Here is an 18,305-nt window from a genome sequence, read left to right on the forward strand (position 1 = left end):
ACAGACAGCTAGGAGCCACATGCCTGAAAGCTACAAAAATGTAAAATGCACATCTAGTAGATGTTTCATCTAAACACTTGTGTAACACAACACACAGTCTGTCTTTTGTAACTAGTTTCTGTTTTTTCAACAGATCAGAGCAACATTAGAGAAGATTCAAAGTCAGCTCTTTAAAGATGAAAATAACGGGAAACCAGCACTGGAAGGGGTACGTATATATGAACATATGGATCTTAGGGTCAGTAATTGCCCCCCCCCCCCCCTAGAATTAAACTTTAAAGGAAAACGCCACTTTTGTTAGAATTGATTTAATATATAAAATTGCTTCTCAAGTTATTTTGGATTTAACTTAAAAAACTGACTTTCAGTAAGGCTGCTTGTGTGAGTAGATCACTGCTTAACTCAAAATTGGGTCCCTGTGACATACAGGTGCATCTCAAAAAAAATATAATCAATAAGTTTAATTTATTTCAGTAATTCAAATAAAAAAGTGAAACGTATATATTGTATAGATTCATTACACACAGAGTGATATACTTCAAGCATTTCTTTCTTTTAATTTTGACTATGGTTTACATCTAGTAAAAACCCCAAATTCAGTAAAATTTGAATATTACATAAGACCAATAAAAACAAAGAATTTTTAATACTTTTCGGTAAGCCAACATTTCTGTATGTCCATATACAGTATAGTATGCACTCATACTTGGTCGGGGCTTCTTTTGCATTAATTACTGCATCAATGTGGTGTGGCATGGAGGCCATCAGCCCGTGGTACGGCTGAGGTGTTATGGAAGCCTAGGTGCTTTGATAGCGGCCCTCAGCTCATCCGCATTGCTGGGTCTGGTGTCTCCTCTTCCTCTTGACAATACCCCCACAGATTCTCTGTAGGCTTTAGGTCAGGTAACTTTGCTGGCCAGTCGAGCACTATGATACCATGATCAATAAACGAGGTATTGGTACGGCGGGCAGGTGCCAAGTCCTACTGGAAAATGAAATCGGCATCTCCATAAAGCTGGTCAGCAGAGGGAAGCATGACGTACTCTAAAATTTCCTGGTAGAGGGCTGCGTTGATGTTAGATTTGATTAAAACACAGTGGACCAACATGAGCAGATGACATGGCTCCCCAAATCATCACTGACTTCGGAAACTTCATACGGATCTCATGCAACTTGGATTCTGTGCCTCTCCACTCTTCCTCCAGACTCTGGGACCTTGATTTCCAAATGAAATGCAAAATTGAATTTCATCCCAAAAGTGGACTTTGGACCACTGAGCAACAATCCAGTCCTTTTTCTCCTTAGCTTCTGATGGTGCAGGAGTGGCTTGACACAAGGAATGCAACATTTGTAGTCCATGGCCTGGATACGTCTGTGTGTGCTGGCTCTTGAAGTACTGACATCAGCTGTAGTCCACTCCTTCTGAATCTTCCCCAAATTCTTGAATGGCCTTTGCTTCACAAGCCTCTCAAGGCTGTGGTTATCCCTGTTGTTATCCCTGTGGCTTGAGCACCTTTTTTCTACCACACTTTTTCATTCCACTCAACTTTCCATTAATATGCTTGGATACAGCACCCTGTAAACAGCCAGCTTCTTTAGCAATTCGCTTTTGTGACTTGCCCTTCTTGTGGAGGGTGTCAATGACTGACTGTCTGTCAATTCAGCAGTCTTCCCCATGACTGTGACCTACTGAACCAGACTGAGAGACCATTTAAAGGCTCAGAAATGGGGATCAGCCCGATGTTGGAGTCGAACGTAAAGCCGCGTACACACGTAGCCGACTGTCCGACGTACTTAGTCTGGCGGACTTCCCGCCAGACTGTCCATCGGACTTTCCGAACGGGCTACTTGCCCACACACGGCACTTTTTCAGCGGACTAATACGGCGTACTAAGTCCGCCGTACTATCCGCCCTACTTTTGAAATGAACGGACTCGCCCACACACGCGGAGGAAAGTCCGCTCATTTCGAGCGCGTCTCCAGGTAGGCGGGGCCCACGAAAGATACGTCGCTGGCCCCGCCGCCTGGTATGGACTTAAAGGGGAACCCCAACGCTGAAAAAAATCGGCATGGGGGTCCCCCCAAGTCCACAACAGACCCTTGTCCGAGCACGCTACCCGGCCGGCCAAGAAAGGAGGGGCGAGCGAGCGCCCCCCTCCTGAGCCATACCAGGCCGTGTGCCCTCAACACCGCGCGGCCCCCCCACCCCAAAGCACCTTGTCCCCATGTTGATGAGGACTAGGGCCTCTTCCCGACAACCCTGGCCGTTTGGTTGTCGGGGTCTGTGGGCGGGGGGCTTATCGGAATCCGGGAGCCCCCTTTAATAAGGGGCCCCCCGGATACCGGCCCCCCACCCTATGTGAATGAGTATGGGGTACAATGTACCCCTACCCATTCACCTGTAAAATAAAGTACAAAAAAAAAAAACACAAACACAAGATAAAATTATTTATTGCACAGCTCCGGGGGTCTTCTCGCTGGACTCCTCCGCTATCCTCTTCTAGCTCTTTTACTAGCGGAGGAGCCCGGCATTCTTCTTCGTCGCCGCGGCCTCTTCTTCCGACTTCAGGGGTCTTGTCCCCCTCTTCTGTTCTTCTGCCAGGCCACCGCGCCTTCTTATAGCTCTTTTACAGGCGGTGGCCCGGTCTTCTGTCGCCGCCGCCGCCTTCCGTTCTTCTTCTTCTTAGTGGCAAATTCGAAACCGCGGCACACCCTTTAAAAGTCTATGAGTGAAATCAGAAGTGCTAATTTTAAAGGCTTATATGCATGGTAATATCATAAAAAGTGTTTGGGGACCTGGGTCCTGCCCAGGGGACATGTATCAATGCAAAAAAAAATGCAATTTTTCCGGGACCAGTGATTTTAATAACGCTTAAAATGAAACAATAAAAGCGAAATATTCCTTGAAATTTCGTACCTGGGGGGGTGTCTATAGTATACCTGTAAAGTGGCACATGTTTCCCGTGTTTAGAACAGTCCGAGAGCAAAATTACATTTCTAAAGGAAAAAAAGTTATTTAAAAGTACTCGTGGCTATAATGAATTGTCGGTCCCGGCAGTACACATAAAATTTATTGAAAAAAAGGCATGAGATTCCCCCACAGTCAATCTGGTATAAATATTAAGGGGAACCCCGAACCAACATTTTTTTAAAAAATTGCGTGGGGTCCCCAAATTTCCATACCAGACCTGAAGGGGAATTATTATGGGGAACTCCACGACAATTTTCTTTTTTTTTAATGGCGTGGTGGCCCCCCTCAAAATCCATACCAGACCCTTCAGGTTTGGTATGGATTTTAAGAGGAACCCCATGGCAAAATGAAAAAAAAAATTAGCGTGGGGTCCCCCCAAAAATTTATTCTAGACCCTTATCTGAGCACGCAACCTGGCAGGCCACAGGAGAAGAGGGGGGACGAGAGAGCACCCCCCTCCTGAACCGTACCAGGCCACATGCCCTCAACATGGGGAGGGTGCTTTGGGGTACCCCCCAAAACAATTTGTCCCCATTTTGATGTGGACAAGAGCCTCATCCCCACAACCCTTGCCCGGTGGTTTTGGGGGTCTGCGGGCAGGGGGCTTATCAGAATCTGGAAGCCCCATTTAACAAGGGGATCCCCAGTTCCTGGCCCCCCGTGTCAAATGTACCCCCATTAAGTGCATCCCATTAAAGATGGTGCTGCCATAAGACCATGAAAACAACAAAAGATTAAAGTGCACACATACAAAAATGTAATTTAAATCCTACAAGGCTATTTAAAGGACCTAAACATAATAAGTAAATAAGCAAATATGGGGCTTTAGTCGCAACATATAATGCTTAAGCCCACTACCGCGTCAAAGTACCCCATGTTCAGCAGGCCCTACACTATTCATAGAATGATCCCACTTCTCAACCGTGGACACTGATTAGAAGTACTGGTGGGGCATGATGGGTGTTCCATCCCAAGGAGTCTGGTCAGGACCCATATAACAGACAAAGACTTGGGGTGCACACACTAACTATGCATCACATTTAATCTTTCATTCTATGAATAGTGTAAGACCCACTGAAAATGGGGCACTTTGACGGCAGTAGTGGGCTTAAGAAATGTATGGCCATATGGTGAGACTAAATCACCATATTTGCTTATTATGTTCAGGGGCTTTAAATAGTCTTGTAGGATTTAAATTACATTTTTGTATGTGTGCGCTATAATTTTTTGTTCTGTTTAGTTTTTTTTATGTAACCACATGACTCCGTGGGAAAGACGAAACCATGCAGAGCGAGGCCAGACTTGCTTTAAAAAGCATATGAAGCGGTATGTGTGTATATGTGTGTACATATACATACATACACACACTATATTACCATAAGTATTACACACACTTGAACTTTAATGGCATCCCAGTCTTAGTCTGTACGGTTCAATATGTTATAGTTGGCCCGCCTTTTTATAGCTTCAACTCTTCTGGAATGGCTGTCCACAAGGTTTAGGAGTTTGTCTAATGCCGCGTACACATGATCGGAATTCCGGCCATAAAAAGACAGATGACAGCTTTTCATCTAAAAATGCGACAGTGTGTATGCTCCATCGGAATTTAGCTGTCCGAATTTCCGCCAGCAAAAAATGTATAGCATGTTCTCTCTTCTCTCTCTCCCCTCTCTCTCTCTACCCCCCCCCCCCCCCCCGTGTGTGTAAAGGCTTTTTGCAATGTATAATTGGCAGCAGTGTGGAAATACGGTAGATTTTTAGATTTTTTATTTTTTTTTTCATATGTGTTCAAAGAAAGGTTTGAAAATTCAAAATCCTTTTGTTTGTTTTTTTTGCATACATTTTATCTTGTGTGGTGGTTTGCTTTAAACTGTCATTGGGTTGTTGAAACCAGATGTGTTTTGTATTATTGACACACTGGTGTGTACTAACTGGGTGTATATGTCTATCCTGCCCTGCACCAGCTTTGTCCTGCTGATAAGTAAGTGTTTTGATAGTATTTTACGACTTTGTTTTGGGTGTCGTTTTAAAAAGCAAACTATATTGGTTTCGGGTGAGTTTTAGGTGAACATAACAGTTAAGAGTTTTTAAAGCCAGGTTCACATCTATGCATATAAAATCTTTACTTGACAAAAAACATTTGTTATTTGTTAAAGCACACATACTTAACATTTACAAAGCATTATGGGATTTCCTTGAAGCAGCCAGTCTAAGGAACTGGAAGGTTCACTTTACTCAGCCCCCCCCCCCCCCTCCCAAATGAAAGCTATTTTTTCAAAGTCTTTGAAATACACATTTTGCACCAAAAAAAAAACTTGGTCAGGTTACAAAACACTTATTGGTGACATCATTGTGCTCCACCACTCCCTCCTGCAAGGATTTAAGGAATGTATTGTCATTTTACAATCACAAATCATACAGTGCCTTGAAAAAGTATTTATACCCCTTGAAATTTTCCAGTTTCTCATGTTACAACCAAACATGTAAATGTATTTTATTGGGATTTTATGTGATAGACCAACACAAAGTGGTACATAATTGTGAAGTGGAAGGAAAAGGATAGTTTTTCATTTTATTTTTACAAATCAATGTCTAAAAAGTGTGGTGTGCATTTGTATTGAGTCCCCTTTACTCAGATACCCCTAACTAAAATCTAGTGGAACCAATTGTCTTCAGCAGTCACCTAATTAGTAAATAGAGTTCACGTGTGTAATTTAATCTCAGTATAAATACAGCTGTTCTGTGAAGCCCTCAGAGGTTTGCTAAAGAACCTTAGTAAACAAACGGCATCATGAAGGCCAAGGAACACACCAGAGAGGTCAGGGATAAAATTGTGGAGAAGTTTAAGGGAGGGTTAGGTTATAAAAAATAAAAAAAATCCCAAGCTTTGAACATATCATGGAGCACTGTTCGATCCATCATCCAAAAATGGAAAGAGTATGGCACAACTGCAAACCTACCAAGACCAGGCCGTCCACATAAACTGACCGGTCGGGCAAGGAGAGCACTAATCATGAAAGCGGCCCATGGTAACCCTGGAGGAGCTGCAGAGATCCACATATCAGGTGGGAGAATCTATTAGTCGTGCACTCCACAAATCTAAACTTTATGGAAGAGTGACGAGAAGAAATACTTGGCAAGAAAAAACACTGCACATCACCTTGAACACAGGATCACCCTGTGAAACTTGGTGGTGACAGCATCGTGTTGTGGGGATGCTTTTCTTCAGCAGAGGCAGAAGGCTGGGCAGAGTTGATGGGAACAAAAGGCTTGAGACTGGGGCGGAGGTTCACCTTCCAGTAGGACAACAACTCTAAATACAGCCAGAGCTACAGTGAAATTATTTAGATCAAAGCATATTAATGTGTTAGAATGGCAAAGTCAAAGTCCAGACCTAAATCCAGTTGAGAATATGTGGCAAAAATTGTTAAGACGCTCTCCATCCAATCTGACAGAGTTTGAGCTATTTTGCAAAGAGGAATGGGCAAAAATGTCTCTCTCTAGATGTGCAAAGCTGGTAAAGACATACCCAAAAAGACATTCAGCTGTAATTTCAGTGAATGGTGGTACTACAAAGGGGGGGGGGGGGGGGGCATTTTTGGTTGTAACATGAACAAATGTGGAAAATGTCAAGGGGTGTGAATACTATTTCATTGTCTGCATTCAGGCATCCCCAGATTTCTTTTACGGAAATATAGGGGTTCTTTTATCTACATTGGTGTCTGGAGGAAGCATGGTCACACTCTCTAACCTACCTCCATCTATCACTGGGCAAAGTGTGTAGGTGGCATACAGTGTATCCAATCATGGCCATGCTACCCTGTTTCCCCTAAAATAAGACCTAGTGTGATTGTCGGTGATAGCTGCAATAAAAGCCCTACCCCCCAAATAAGCCCTAGTTAAAGTCCTTGTAGGTCTTCTTTTCAGGGTAGGGCTTCTTTTTGAGGAAACAGAGTAGGGCTTATTTGGGTGGTAAGGCTTATATTGCAGCCAACACCGACAATCACGCTAGGTCTTATTTTAGGGGAAACAGGGTAGCTTTGGTTGCTATTTCTACATCAGAGCACCTCAGGTTTTGGGTTTGCCAGAAAAATCTGGAACTAATGTTTTATAAGGGCCCTGGGATGCTGCACTAGGAAAAATTAAAACAAAACTTTGTCACAAAGCACGCCAGCTTTTAGTCCCCAATCCCTAAAAGAATCAATAGGGTTCGATATACTGCTGAGGAATGCTTTAGTTCCTAAAACTTTATGATAAAGTAGTATTAAACGCTGTGTTTTTTTCATTATAACACATTGAGCACAATAATATAAAAATTCCCCAGTGCACTATTTGTAAAAATTCACACTAGTTCTGTTTTTCCTTTTTTAGAATGCCTCCCATGTACAGGAAAATGGCTTTGCATATCAAGAGGACAATTCTTTTAGCTCACGGTACAAGAGAATCATTGAAAAGTTGAAGGACCAGGACCTGCAGCTTGAAGATGTTCACAGGGAAAACGAGGATCTGCAGATAAAGGTACCACCATCCACTAACTGGCAGCCTTAGTCCGCTGATGTAGAGCACCAGAGCATGCATGTTTAACTGAATGAAAGCGGAAAATGGAAGGGAAGTGGACAATAGTTCCCAACACTGGATTATTTCAGAGGAATGATAGGAATTAGGAAAAGTTTTTCAAACATATTTCTCACTGAGGTTGATGTTTGCACTGGTGTTTGTTGTTCTAGAATAGATGGATTGGTGTATGATCATCTCATGTCTATATCCAACTTTTTTGAGACAGGCTGTGTAATGTGACCGATAACTGAGATAAGCAGCAGGGTAGAATGTTCTGTTAGCTGTAGAATGCAAACATTTTTAGTTGAGGGCTTACACTTTTTGGGAGTGGAGCGGGGAACAAGGGGGAGCTTCATTCCCCCGCATCGCTGGACCCTGGGACAGGTAAGTGTCCTATTTATAAAAAATCTATTTGTAGCTGCTGACTTTTACTTTTACATTTTTTTTTTTTTTGAGCGTATCCCACTTTAACGTGATTTAGAACTGTCCAATTAAAAACACCTGTGTAGAAACCGTATGACACCCAGCTGCGTTAAATCAAACCCTCCTTATCTAAGATAAGATTTAAATAACTTCAAGCATTACAGATTTACGACTTTGAGAGAATGAATTTTCAATAACCCCACCAGATGTGTTATATGTGTTACTATATAATCCTATGTGTAAAAGTACTGTATAAAATATATATATATATACATTTACACATACTTCCGTATTCAATGCATTTTAACAGTTTTAATGAGGGCTCAAGCAGACCTTTTGTTTGACCTTATCAAGCTTAATTAATGTACTGTACATAACTTTCCTGTATTCCACATATTCTTATCTTATCTGATTTATATGCATTTCAAGGACTTGAGACAATTCTATATAAGTTGAATCTATTCTAATGAACTTTCACCCAGTAAACTATAAAAGTATGAGAAAGAAGCAGAGAGGTCATCTCTAAAGTTGAACATTTTCTAAATCTATGAAATAACATATATTGGTTAAAATGAAATTCTACTACTTTTAAGCAATCTTTTGCAAAAAAAACATAAATGATTATAAAATAAGAATCTAAATTCTCTAACAAACATCCAGGTGCATTTTTTGAGGGTTAACATTGAAGTCTATGCTCCTCAAGTTGCATGAAGTCAGACCAAGGTACAATATTGCATGAACTAATTTGAAGCCGCTGCAACTTTAAGTCGCATATGTATGAATGGTTATCATTGGAAAACATGGACGATGACTTGTCATACGACTTTGTCCAAAGTTGCATGACAAGTCGCACACGTTTGAACGGAGTCTAAATCTAAACTAGCTTGTGATAAACATGAGTCTATAACGGACAAAAAAAAAAAGTAAACAAAAAATGAGGGCGGACTCAATGGACAACTTGGTCTTTTTCTGATGTTAAACCCCTTTCACACTGAAGGCGTTTTTTCAGGTGTTTTAGCGCTAAGAATAGTGCCTGTAAAGCACCTGAAAAACGCCTCCCATGCCACCCCAGTGTGAAATCCCAAGTGATTTGACACTTGGGTGGTGCACTTGCGGGACGTTACAAAAAGTCCTGCACTCAGCAACTTTGGGATGGTTTGGTAACGCTCTATACAGCGATCCTAAACCGCCCCTGCCCACTGAAATGCATGGGCAGCGATTCGGCAGGGCCACAACATGTTTTAACCCTTTCTTCTGCCAAAAAGCGCCACTAAAATGACTGTAAAGCACAGGTAAAACTAGTGGCGTGGCCCCAGTGTGAAAGGGGTCTTAATGCTTTTCTAAAGGTAACCTAGATATACAAAGACAAACATAATTGACCAAGACTATAGCAGAAACAGCCTGGTAATCAAGTTGTTTTAACACTTAAAGTATACAGAAATTAAAAGCAAAAAATGTTTTAGTTTTTAAATAGAAGGGAGAATAGAACATCATCAGGTTTGTACTGTTTCCATGTCCCTGTTGGGGAGATTCACCTTCGCTATTTGTCCTGTGAAAAGAAAAAAATGCCAAATTTTGGGTTGTCATTAGAACAGAAATAGAAGGGAAATATTCCGAGGACACTAGCACTAATGACCCTGGTGACAGCCAGGGATTTCCTCTCATTTACTGTTGTGGCTATGGGACAGGAAGTAAAGGGAAATCTCCCCAATGGAACCCAGATGGGAAACAAAAAACTGACGGGTTATAATCCACCCTTATGCTATTCAAAATGGGAAAAAAAAGTTTTGCTTTTAGTGTTACTTCAAAGCACTTTTAGTGAAGCTTGTCCTATATTAACCCCCCCATTTCCCTAAAATGCAGAGTGTGTTGGCAATCGGTTTTCTAGCGATCTAAACTTTGCGTCCCTGCCCTCACAAAAATGTCTCCAGCTGCTCTTCTTAGTGCACAAGGCCTCCTCCATTCCTATGGGTGAGCAGTATTACAGCCTGTTCTCAAACTGTGTCTCTTGTTTTTTGATCTCATGATGCTTTGGCTCTTCTTCATTCCTCCATGGTGTTGTGCACCCAGGGGGTAGGTCCTTTATGCCCTGGACTCAGAGGAAGACTAGCCTTGTTCAACCCAGAAAACCAGTGGCAGTAGTAAGACAGAGAGGATTTTTTATTTAAGCACTGTTGATCCCACTTTATGAATCAAACCCAATGTGCTTACAACAAAATAATGGGATCAGCCACAAATAATTTTACTGTAAAAAGTTGGCAAAATATTGAGTTCACACTAGCAGAGGCACCCTGATACTGATTTGTATATTTTTGGTGTTTTTGCAGATGTATGCAACTTTTATTGTAAGGTACAATAAACAGAATATTTTCATATATTAAAATTAATAGAAACATATGTCATTGAGTTTATCATTTGGCTTTGCATAAAATATGACTGGAAAAATCCATATACTAAATGGCAAAACATTAATGGGCACCAGACCACGAGACCTATTGTAGCTTGTTGAACATCCCTTTGCAAAACCATGGTCATTATTATAGTGTTTCTCTCCTTGTGACTAGCCTCCACTCTTCTGCAAAGATTTGCATTAAGATTTTAGTGTGTCTGTGGGAATTTGTGCCCCAGAGGAACCCCTAAAATTTTCAGAAACCTTAGTAAAATTAATTCATAAGGGGTCGATCGGGAAAATGTCCCTTATGTTGGTGGTCAGTAGGACGAATGCAACCCATACAATGGTAGACAAAGTGCCACCCTTACAGACAGCTTAAAAGATAATTGTGAGACGACGTTGGCTCTGCCACGTGGCATAGGTCCTGAAACTGTGAAGATACCGTCAGATGGGAGGTCAATCGGACACAGCTCGACCTCTGAAGGGTTCTATGGAACCACAAGTGAGGATGTTTGCTCTAAAATGTTTTTGTATTCTGTAGTATTTAACAGTTCTCTTCACTGGAAACACCTGAACTTAATCATTTGGAGGGTATCTGCATACTTTTGGCCATATATTTTACGCGCAAAGTCCAATTGTGTGTTGACTACTTTTAATAAAACAAAACATTGTGGTTCATTTATAAATCCTGCATATTTTAGATTTTTATTTTTATTTCAGTGGAGCACAACCATCAACAGCAATAGCATGTTCATTAACATCTCTAAGCTGATTTTATGGTCCTTTGTTTCCACTGCAGTTGGAAGCATCGCGTGAAGCTGGGGCTGGAGCACTAAGAGACGCTACACGTAAGCTGTATGAAAACTACAGCAAACAGTCTGAGCAGATACGGAAGAGTCACGAAGAAGAGAAGCAGAAATTGCAGGTAAACCATGATTGCAGCCAAGCTACTGTGATTATTTCATTTAATATCAAAAGGTCAGTTCACTTTGAATATTTATGTAAGGCCTGATTCACACTTATGCATTTTTAGTATTTTTTTTTGCAGATATGCACTACAGTCCATTTAACATGGTTTCCTATGGAACACGTTCTGGAGTGCAAATCTGCAAAAAGCACTAAAAATGCATAGGTGTGAATCAGGCCTTAAAGCTGAACTCCAGTTAAGGTTTTTCAATGGCTTCTAATGGCGCGTACACGCAACTATTTTTCCGTCGGAATAAACTCTGAAGGTTTTTCCCGACGGAGTTCTGCTGAAACTGTCTTGCGTACAAACAATCACACTAAAGTCCGATTGTTAAGAATGCGGTGACATGCTACGCGTACGACGGGACTAGAAAAAGGAAGTTCAATAGCCAGTAGCCAATAGCCTCTGTCTCGTACTTGCTTCAGAGCATGTGTTGTTTTTGGTCCGTCAAAACAGTATAGCATACAGAAGAGCAGTTTTCCCGATAGGGATTGGTTCCATTGGAAATATTTAAAACATGTTCTATTTCTAGGTCCGTCACAATTTTTGTAAAAAAAAAAAAAAAAAAAAAAAAAAAATCCGATGAGGCATACACACAAACGGAATATACGATGAAAAGATTCCGTCTGACTTTTTCTGTCGGACGTTCTGCTCATGTGTACGCAGCATAACCGTTACGGAATCTCCTTACAATGAATCTGGACATGTTCTTAGCTTAAGTACACCCCACCAGACCCCTTCAATTAACTCATTAGAAATGTACAAATTGATGTGAATACACAAGGTCTAGGCACGTGTGGGAACTGAAGAAATGTTATAGTAACTTGAAAAACTTATAAAAGTGATGGGTTTTCACTTTTCACTTTTTTTTTTTTACAGATTGCTGCAGTTGAACATCAAGATCAATTTATGAAAAGTGTTCAGAAATTGAATGAGGTGGCTGAGAAGATACAAGAAAAACATGGACGAATCCTTGAACTGGAGAAGCTGATGGAAAGAATGGAAGCTGTGAGTACTGGTGCTTTATGTGGGTTTCTAAAAGAAGATTTTCATGCTTGAACTCCCAGTTCACCCTGAAATTGAACTGTGACTGTTTACTAGTCGCTGTTTAAGAGGTCAGCCACCAATTTAGGCTTTGTTCATGTAGAGCTACCCCCCAGCTGGATTGTTTGTTTGAGTCATCCTATCTTACTTCAGTGATGACTTGCCCGGAACTGACTCAGGACTTAGTGACAGATCTTGCTTGCAACGGGCTTTGTTAAAAATTTAAAAAGTTTGTTAAAAAGTTAAAAGCCTTGACTCTACTGAAACATTAGAAGGGGATGTTGATACTTGAACGGCTATGGGATAGGAGGTGGAGGGATAGTATGCTCTTGGATGATGGATTGAAGGATTCGTTTCACACACCTTACTGGGACCAGGGTATTTTATTTTATTTTTTTCTGATGCTAATGTTTGTTTTGAAAATCTGAGTATGAGGTTTAATGTTAACCTTGTTGGGGGACAAAAAAAGGACCTCAGCCTCTGAGGTACAATGTCTGTGGCAAGTGTAAATATGGTAGTCGTGTTTTGGAAAGGTCAATCCTATTGCGTTTTGTATGTCTCTGTATATCTATCAATATCTTTTCTTCTTGTTAAAATTATACTGTTACTGTTTTGTAACCTCTGCTGATTGGTAATAAAAAATCCCCCCTGCCAAAAAAAAGTTCAAAGCCCTGTAGGAAAAAATCAAATGGCCAAAACAATAATATGACACAATAGTACAATGTATGCAATGAACAAACACAATGGCACTGTAATTATACATAAAAGTTACGAGGTACGCCAATGTATTATGAGGCCTGAATAAAGATAAAAGAGGCCCTAAATAACCCACTGGCCAGTGGAACATTAACTTGGTCCTGCTGTAGAGTTGCCACCTCATCCCTTTAAACCTGAACCTTTGAATTACACAGGTTCTGAGGCTAATTAAATGCAGATAAAGCACCACATGAATTTAATTACCACCTTAATCAGCCACAGAACCTGTGTAATTAATATGTGTTTGGGTTTAAAGAGATGAGGTGGCAACCATATCCTGCTGGTGTTGGGGTCCTTAGTCTTTGGATGGAGTGTGTTTGTTTTGTTTTTTTTGTTTTTGTTTTTGTTGTTTTATATAGAGTATTTTGTAAACCCAAATTGGATGATCCCAAAGCGAAAGGTTAAGGGGTAATCCCTAGAGAGTAGAACAGTGTAGAGAAACTAGAGTAGAATGATAGCCAGAAGGCCTCTCAAAAATAGAAGAGTTCAAAACTCCTGCAACTCTCCATCTGACATCCAGCAGCACTAGGTAGCCCACTCCTCAATGAGTTAGGAACAGCTGCAGGCTCTTGTGTAGCCAAGTTATGTAGCACTCTGGGACACTGTGTAGCAAGCCAAGATGGCAGACCAGTCTTTCAAGCATGGCTCTGGGATTCTGGTCTCGCCAGCACAGCACTGCAGAATGTAGAACACCTCTCCCCAGCAATGGCTCTCAGTAACCAGGTCTGTTCACAGGCAAAACAATACAGGACCCCGTGGTCACAGCCCATCTCTAGGCGGCACAGTAAAGTTCCCTGCTCACCTCCACATAGCTTTTGGGGTGTTTAAAGTGGCAAACAGTCTCTTCCAGTAACAGCCCCATTTATAGCACAGTCCACTTTGCCCACACAAGCCAAGGGGCACCAAACCATAGCTCCCAGCTCAGCACAGCGCCCTCCTCCAGCAGCTCTTATTTTCCCTCTAAAAACAGGGGAAGTCTCCCCTTAGCTCCTCCTTGTGCCCCCCCCCACCCTCCAGGCACCCTGGGAGATGCAATTCTATTCACTCTTCTTATCTTTTGGGATCTGGGGATTACACTCCCCTGCAAGACCCCCAGGCTCTCCCCTCTGAGCTCTCCTCCATACAGTACCTTCATGTCCAGGGAGTGGAAGACGGCTGCAGTGTGGCCTGTGCCCTGATTGGCTGAAGCTTGCACTGCTTCAGGCAATCAAGGATTGCAATGCACTGTGGTGGATTTGGGGGGGGGGGGGTGAACGAATGGTCGAACGACCCGTTGGTTTCGGGCTGTTCAACGAACAATGACATTTCAGCCCGAACTTATTTTCGTGCAGAACCGTTCGCCCATCCCTGGTCACTAGCACAGGAACACACAGGAAAGCTTTCAATGGGAACATTTTGTTTCATGGACAACAGTCCAAGATGGGATTTCCCTCGTTTAGGAAAGATCTCTAATTGCTTCCAGTTGTTTATATGTAACAATAAGAGAAAAGGAAATCTTGAAAGGATATAGATAACAGAAAATGACACCTAATGCCGTGTACACGTGGCCGGACTTTTCGACAGCAAAGGAACATATCCGTTGGACAATTCGACTGTGTGTGGGCTCCATCGGACCTTTTGCTGTTGAAAAATCAGACGGACTTTAGATTTAGAACATGTTTCAAATCTTTCCGAAGGACTCGAGTCCAGTCGAAAAATCCGTTCATCTGTGTGCTAGTCCGACGGACGAAAACCGACGCTAGGGCAGCTATTGGCTACTGGCTATGAACTTCCTTATTCTAGTCCGGTCGTACGTCATCATGGCCAAATCCATCGGACTGTGGTGTGATTGTGTGTGGCCAAGTCCGCTTCGGCGGAACTCCGTCAAAGTCCTTCGGAGTTCAGTCCAACGAAAAGTCCGGCTGTGTGTACACGGCATTATTCCCCTACTCTACCCAGAACCAAAAATGAAAGCGCGCTAAAAAGCAAAAGGACAAATCTGATTCACTGTGAGGGGGCAACATACACAGTTTTTGGTTGGTTTTTGCCAAACAGATTCCAATAAGAAGATTGATGAAGATTGGCATGCAGTTTTTCCTCAAGCACAGTACTTATCCAATCATGTTCAAAATGAATGAATTCCTCTGTTTTCAATAGGAAAAAGAAGCATTGATGGAAAAGAAGAAATTACTGGAGAATGAACTGTTCAAACGAACAGGAGACCCATCCAACAAGAACGGGTCAGTAATCTGATATTTTATACAATGTGGACAAAAGGTTCATATCACACAGCTAACACGCCAAAATAAGGACCCTCATTTTCAGAAAATTACAGTTGGGCAGCCCATGCATTATGCTCAAATCACCCATCAACACAGTGCTGATGGGGAATTCCCCCTACAGCGCTATTGTGTTCTGCTGATGAGGAGCACAGGGAACCTTCCCCATCAGCAGAATACAATGCTCACTGCTGGTGGTTATCGCCAGACTGATTGTACAACCAGCCTCCCTATAAACGGATCGAAATGCGTCCAGTTCTTGCTGAACCGGCTGAACATCAATTCGTCTATGGTCAGTTTTAGTTTCAGGTGAGAGCCAATGAATTCCCCTATGACAGTTTTATCATGGGGTAATCCTGCCAGTAGATCTGTTGTTCTTCAGGACCCATTCACACTTGTGAGACTTTTCATGCAATGTTGGACCCCAAAGTCGCATGACAAGTCACACCCCATGTTTCTCAAGGAGTACCGTTCATATCTGTTCATGCACTACTTTGGTCTGAATTTGGTACAACTTGAGGGCCATAGACGTCAATGTAAACCCTGAAAAGTCATATGAAAGTCGTACCTGCATGATATACATATGACTTTTGTGCGACTTTGTAGAGCACAATAACTTTGGTCAAAGCCAAAGTGGCAATGAATTTGGGCTTATCCAAAGTAAAGTTGCAATGGAAATGGCATGATTTTAAAGTCGCCAAGTGTGAATGGACTCTAAATCTTTCTTGGCAGGCCAAGCTGTCCGGAAAAAAAATGAGTTACAGGGGTTGGGATAAACCATGTAACACTGTTTGTTTATAAGGCTTCATTCATGTGAACATAAAAAAAACAGACATACAAGTGTTTTTAATTACGGATCTGAACACAGCTGCATTGTTTTCAATGGAGCCATTCACACTGGTGCCTAAACATGCCCTGCATTCACATCCGTAACACAAAATTCAAAAATCTGTGTCTTTACGCGTTTACGAGTATAAATGCATGTATACGGGTTTGTAAGCACATAAATGAAGGCTAAACAATGGGGGGAAATAAATTATCATTATGTACGCATCTTTACATGTTTAAATGCATCTGTACACAAGTATCATTATGCAGAGACTTTTCATCTAGACACACGTGTAATAACATCAGTAACATTTTTATGCCCATTTAAATGAAGCCTTATGTTGAGCTTTTATGCATATTTAAACTCCTTCTAGAAGATGATGTTGTAATTGTTTGAAAAGTGTTTGCTGGAGTTGGGCTTTACTTTTTTTATTTTTATTTTTTTATTTGGTCACAAAGGCATAAATCACCTTTACCAAAGAACTGCCTATGCAGGAAAGGAGCATCTGTAGATAACAGCAAACGGCAGCTTTGACCAAAGATGAATAATGCCTTTACTATAGGTGTGGGTAAGCCATGTACATAAATTGCCTGCCTTTACACACGCACATGAACTTTAATGGCATCCCAGTCTTAGTCCGTAGGGTTCAATATTGAGTTGGCCCACCCTTTGCAGCTATAACAGCTTCAACTCTTCTGGGAAGGCTGTCCACAAGATTTATGTGTGGGTCTATGGGGAAAGTTTGACCATTCTTCCAGAAGCCCATTTGTGAGGTCAGACACTGATGTTGAATGAGAAGGTCTGGCTCGCAGTCCCTGCTCTGATTCATTCCAAAGGTGTTCTATCAGGTTGAGTTCAGGACTCTGTGCAGGCCAGTCAAGTTCCTCCACCCCAAACTCGCTCATCCATCTCTTTATGGACCTTGCTTTGTGTACTGGTATTTGAACAGGAAGGAGCCATCCCCAGACTGTTCCACAAAGTTGGGAGCATGAAATTGTCCAAAATCTCTTTATATGCTGACGCTCTAAGCGTTTTCTTCACTGGAACTAAGGTGTCAAACCCAACCCGTGAAAAACAACCCCACACCATAATCCCCTCTCCACCAAATGATTTGGACCAGTGCACAAAGCAACAAGGTACGTAAAGACATGGATGAGCGAGTTTGGGGTGGAGGAACTTGACTTGCCTGCACAGAGTCCTAACCTCAACACAACAGAACACCTTTAGAATGAATTAGAGTGGAGACTGTGATCCAGGCCGCCTTGTTCAACATCAGTGCCTGACCTCACAAATGCGCTTCTGGAAGAATAGTCAAACATTCCCATAGACACACTCCTAAACCTTGTGGACATCATTCCCAGAAGAGTTGAAGCTGTTATAGCTGAAAAGGGTGGGCCAACTCAATATAGAACCCTACAGACTTAGACTGGGATGCCATTAAAGTTCATGTGCGTGTAAAGGTAGGCGTTCCAATACTTTTGACAATATAGTGTACCTCCTGAAGACTAAATGATCAGCTTCAAGAAATATCATCATCTTTTGCTGACTAGGACGTTGCGGACCTCCACCATCATGGCAGTGAGCTCTCAAATGCTGAGCTCAGAGCTCCTTCATCAAGGGTAGAAAGCACATGTAAAGGGGAGAATAAGCTCACTGGGGTTTAGGGGAATATAGGTTGTAAGCCTGCAGATCCCAATGCCCCTGTATAATTCACAAATCTAAAGAAAATGCTGTAATTTCCTTTGTTTCAGTTGTGTGGCAATGCAGACGAAAGTCTCTACAGTACAAGAGCAGATTGACCACCTGCAGCAACTCATGATGTCACAGCACCAACATCTTCGGGATCTGATCCAAGAGGTGAGACCTTCTTATCCTGTCCTATATTCACCATGAACAGGCATGACTAAATGTCTAGGGTAGAGTTTTACAGCGCCCCTTACAATTATTACAACATTTCAGGGCACCCCAGCCAAAAATCAATGGGAAACCTGAGCCTGGGACGATGCACACAACTGCCTTGATGAAATTAACTTCACAACAAAGCTCCTCCCTCGCATCAGAGGTCCCCCTATCCTATCACAGCCCCTGCTTCACATCAAAAGCCCTCC

The 18,305-nt window shown here is 42.0% G+C and overlaps 1 protein-coding gene across 2 annotated transcripts in view; it reads left to right on the plus strand.

The window, feature by feature from the left end:
* Positions 1-18,305, plus strand: part of CCDC68 (coiled-coil domain containing 68) — a 76,628-nt gene that overhangs the window by 39,754 nt on the left and 18,569 nt on the right. For both annotated transcript variants that reach the window (XM_077462983.1, XM_077462984.1), the window contains 6 exons: positions 134-208; positions 7,343-7,489; positions 11,143-11,268; positions 12,190-12,318; positions 15,247-15,329; positions 17,949-18,054. In XM_077462983.1, coding sequence (XP_077319109.1) covers positions 134-208; positions 7,343-7,489; positions 11,143-11,268; positions 12,190-12,318; positions 15,247-15,329; positions 17,949-18,054 — 666 coding nt within the window. The remainder of the gene's footprint in view (positions 1-133; positions 209-7,342; positions 7,490-11,142; positions 11,269-12,189; positions 12,319-15,246; positions 15,330-17,948; positions 18,055-18,305) is intronic.

The sequence above is a fragment of the Lithobates pipiens genome, unplaced genomic scaffold (genome assembly GCF_037356315.1).
Source record: "Lithobates pipiens isolate NorthernLeopardFrog02 unplaced genomic scaffold, aLitPip1_a1.2 Scaffold_3, whole genome shotgun sequence".
Taxonomy (NCBI): Eukaryota; Metazoa; Chordata; class Amphibia; order Anura; family Ranidae; genus Lithobates; species Lithobates pipiens.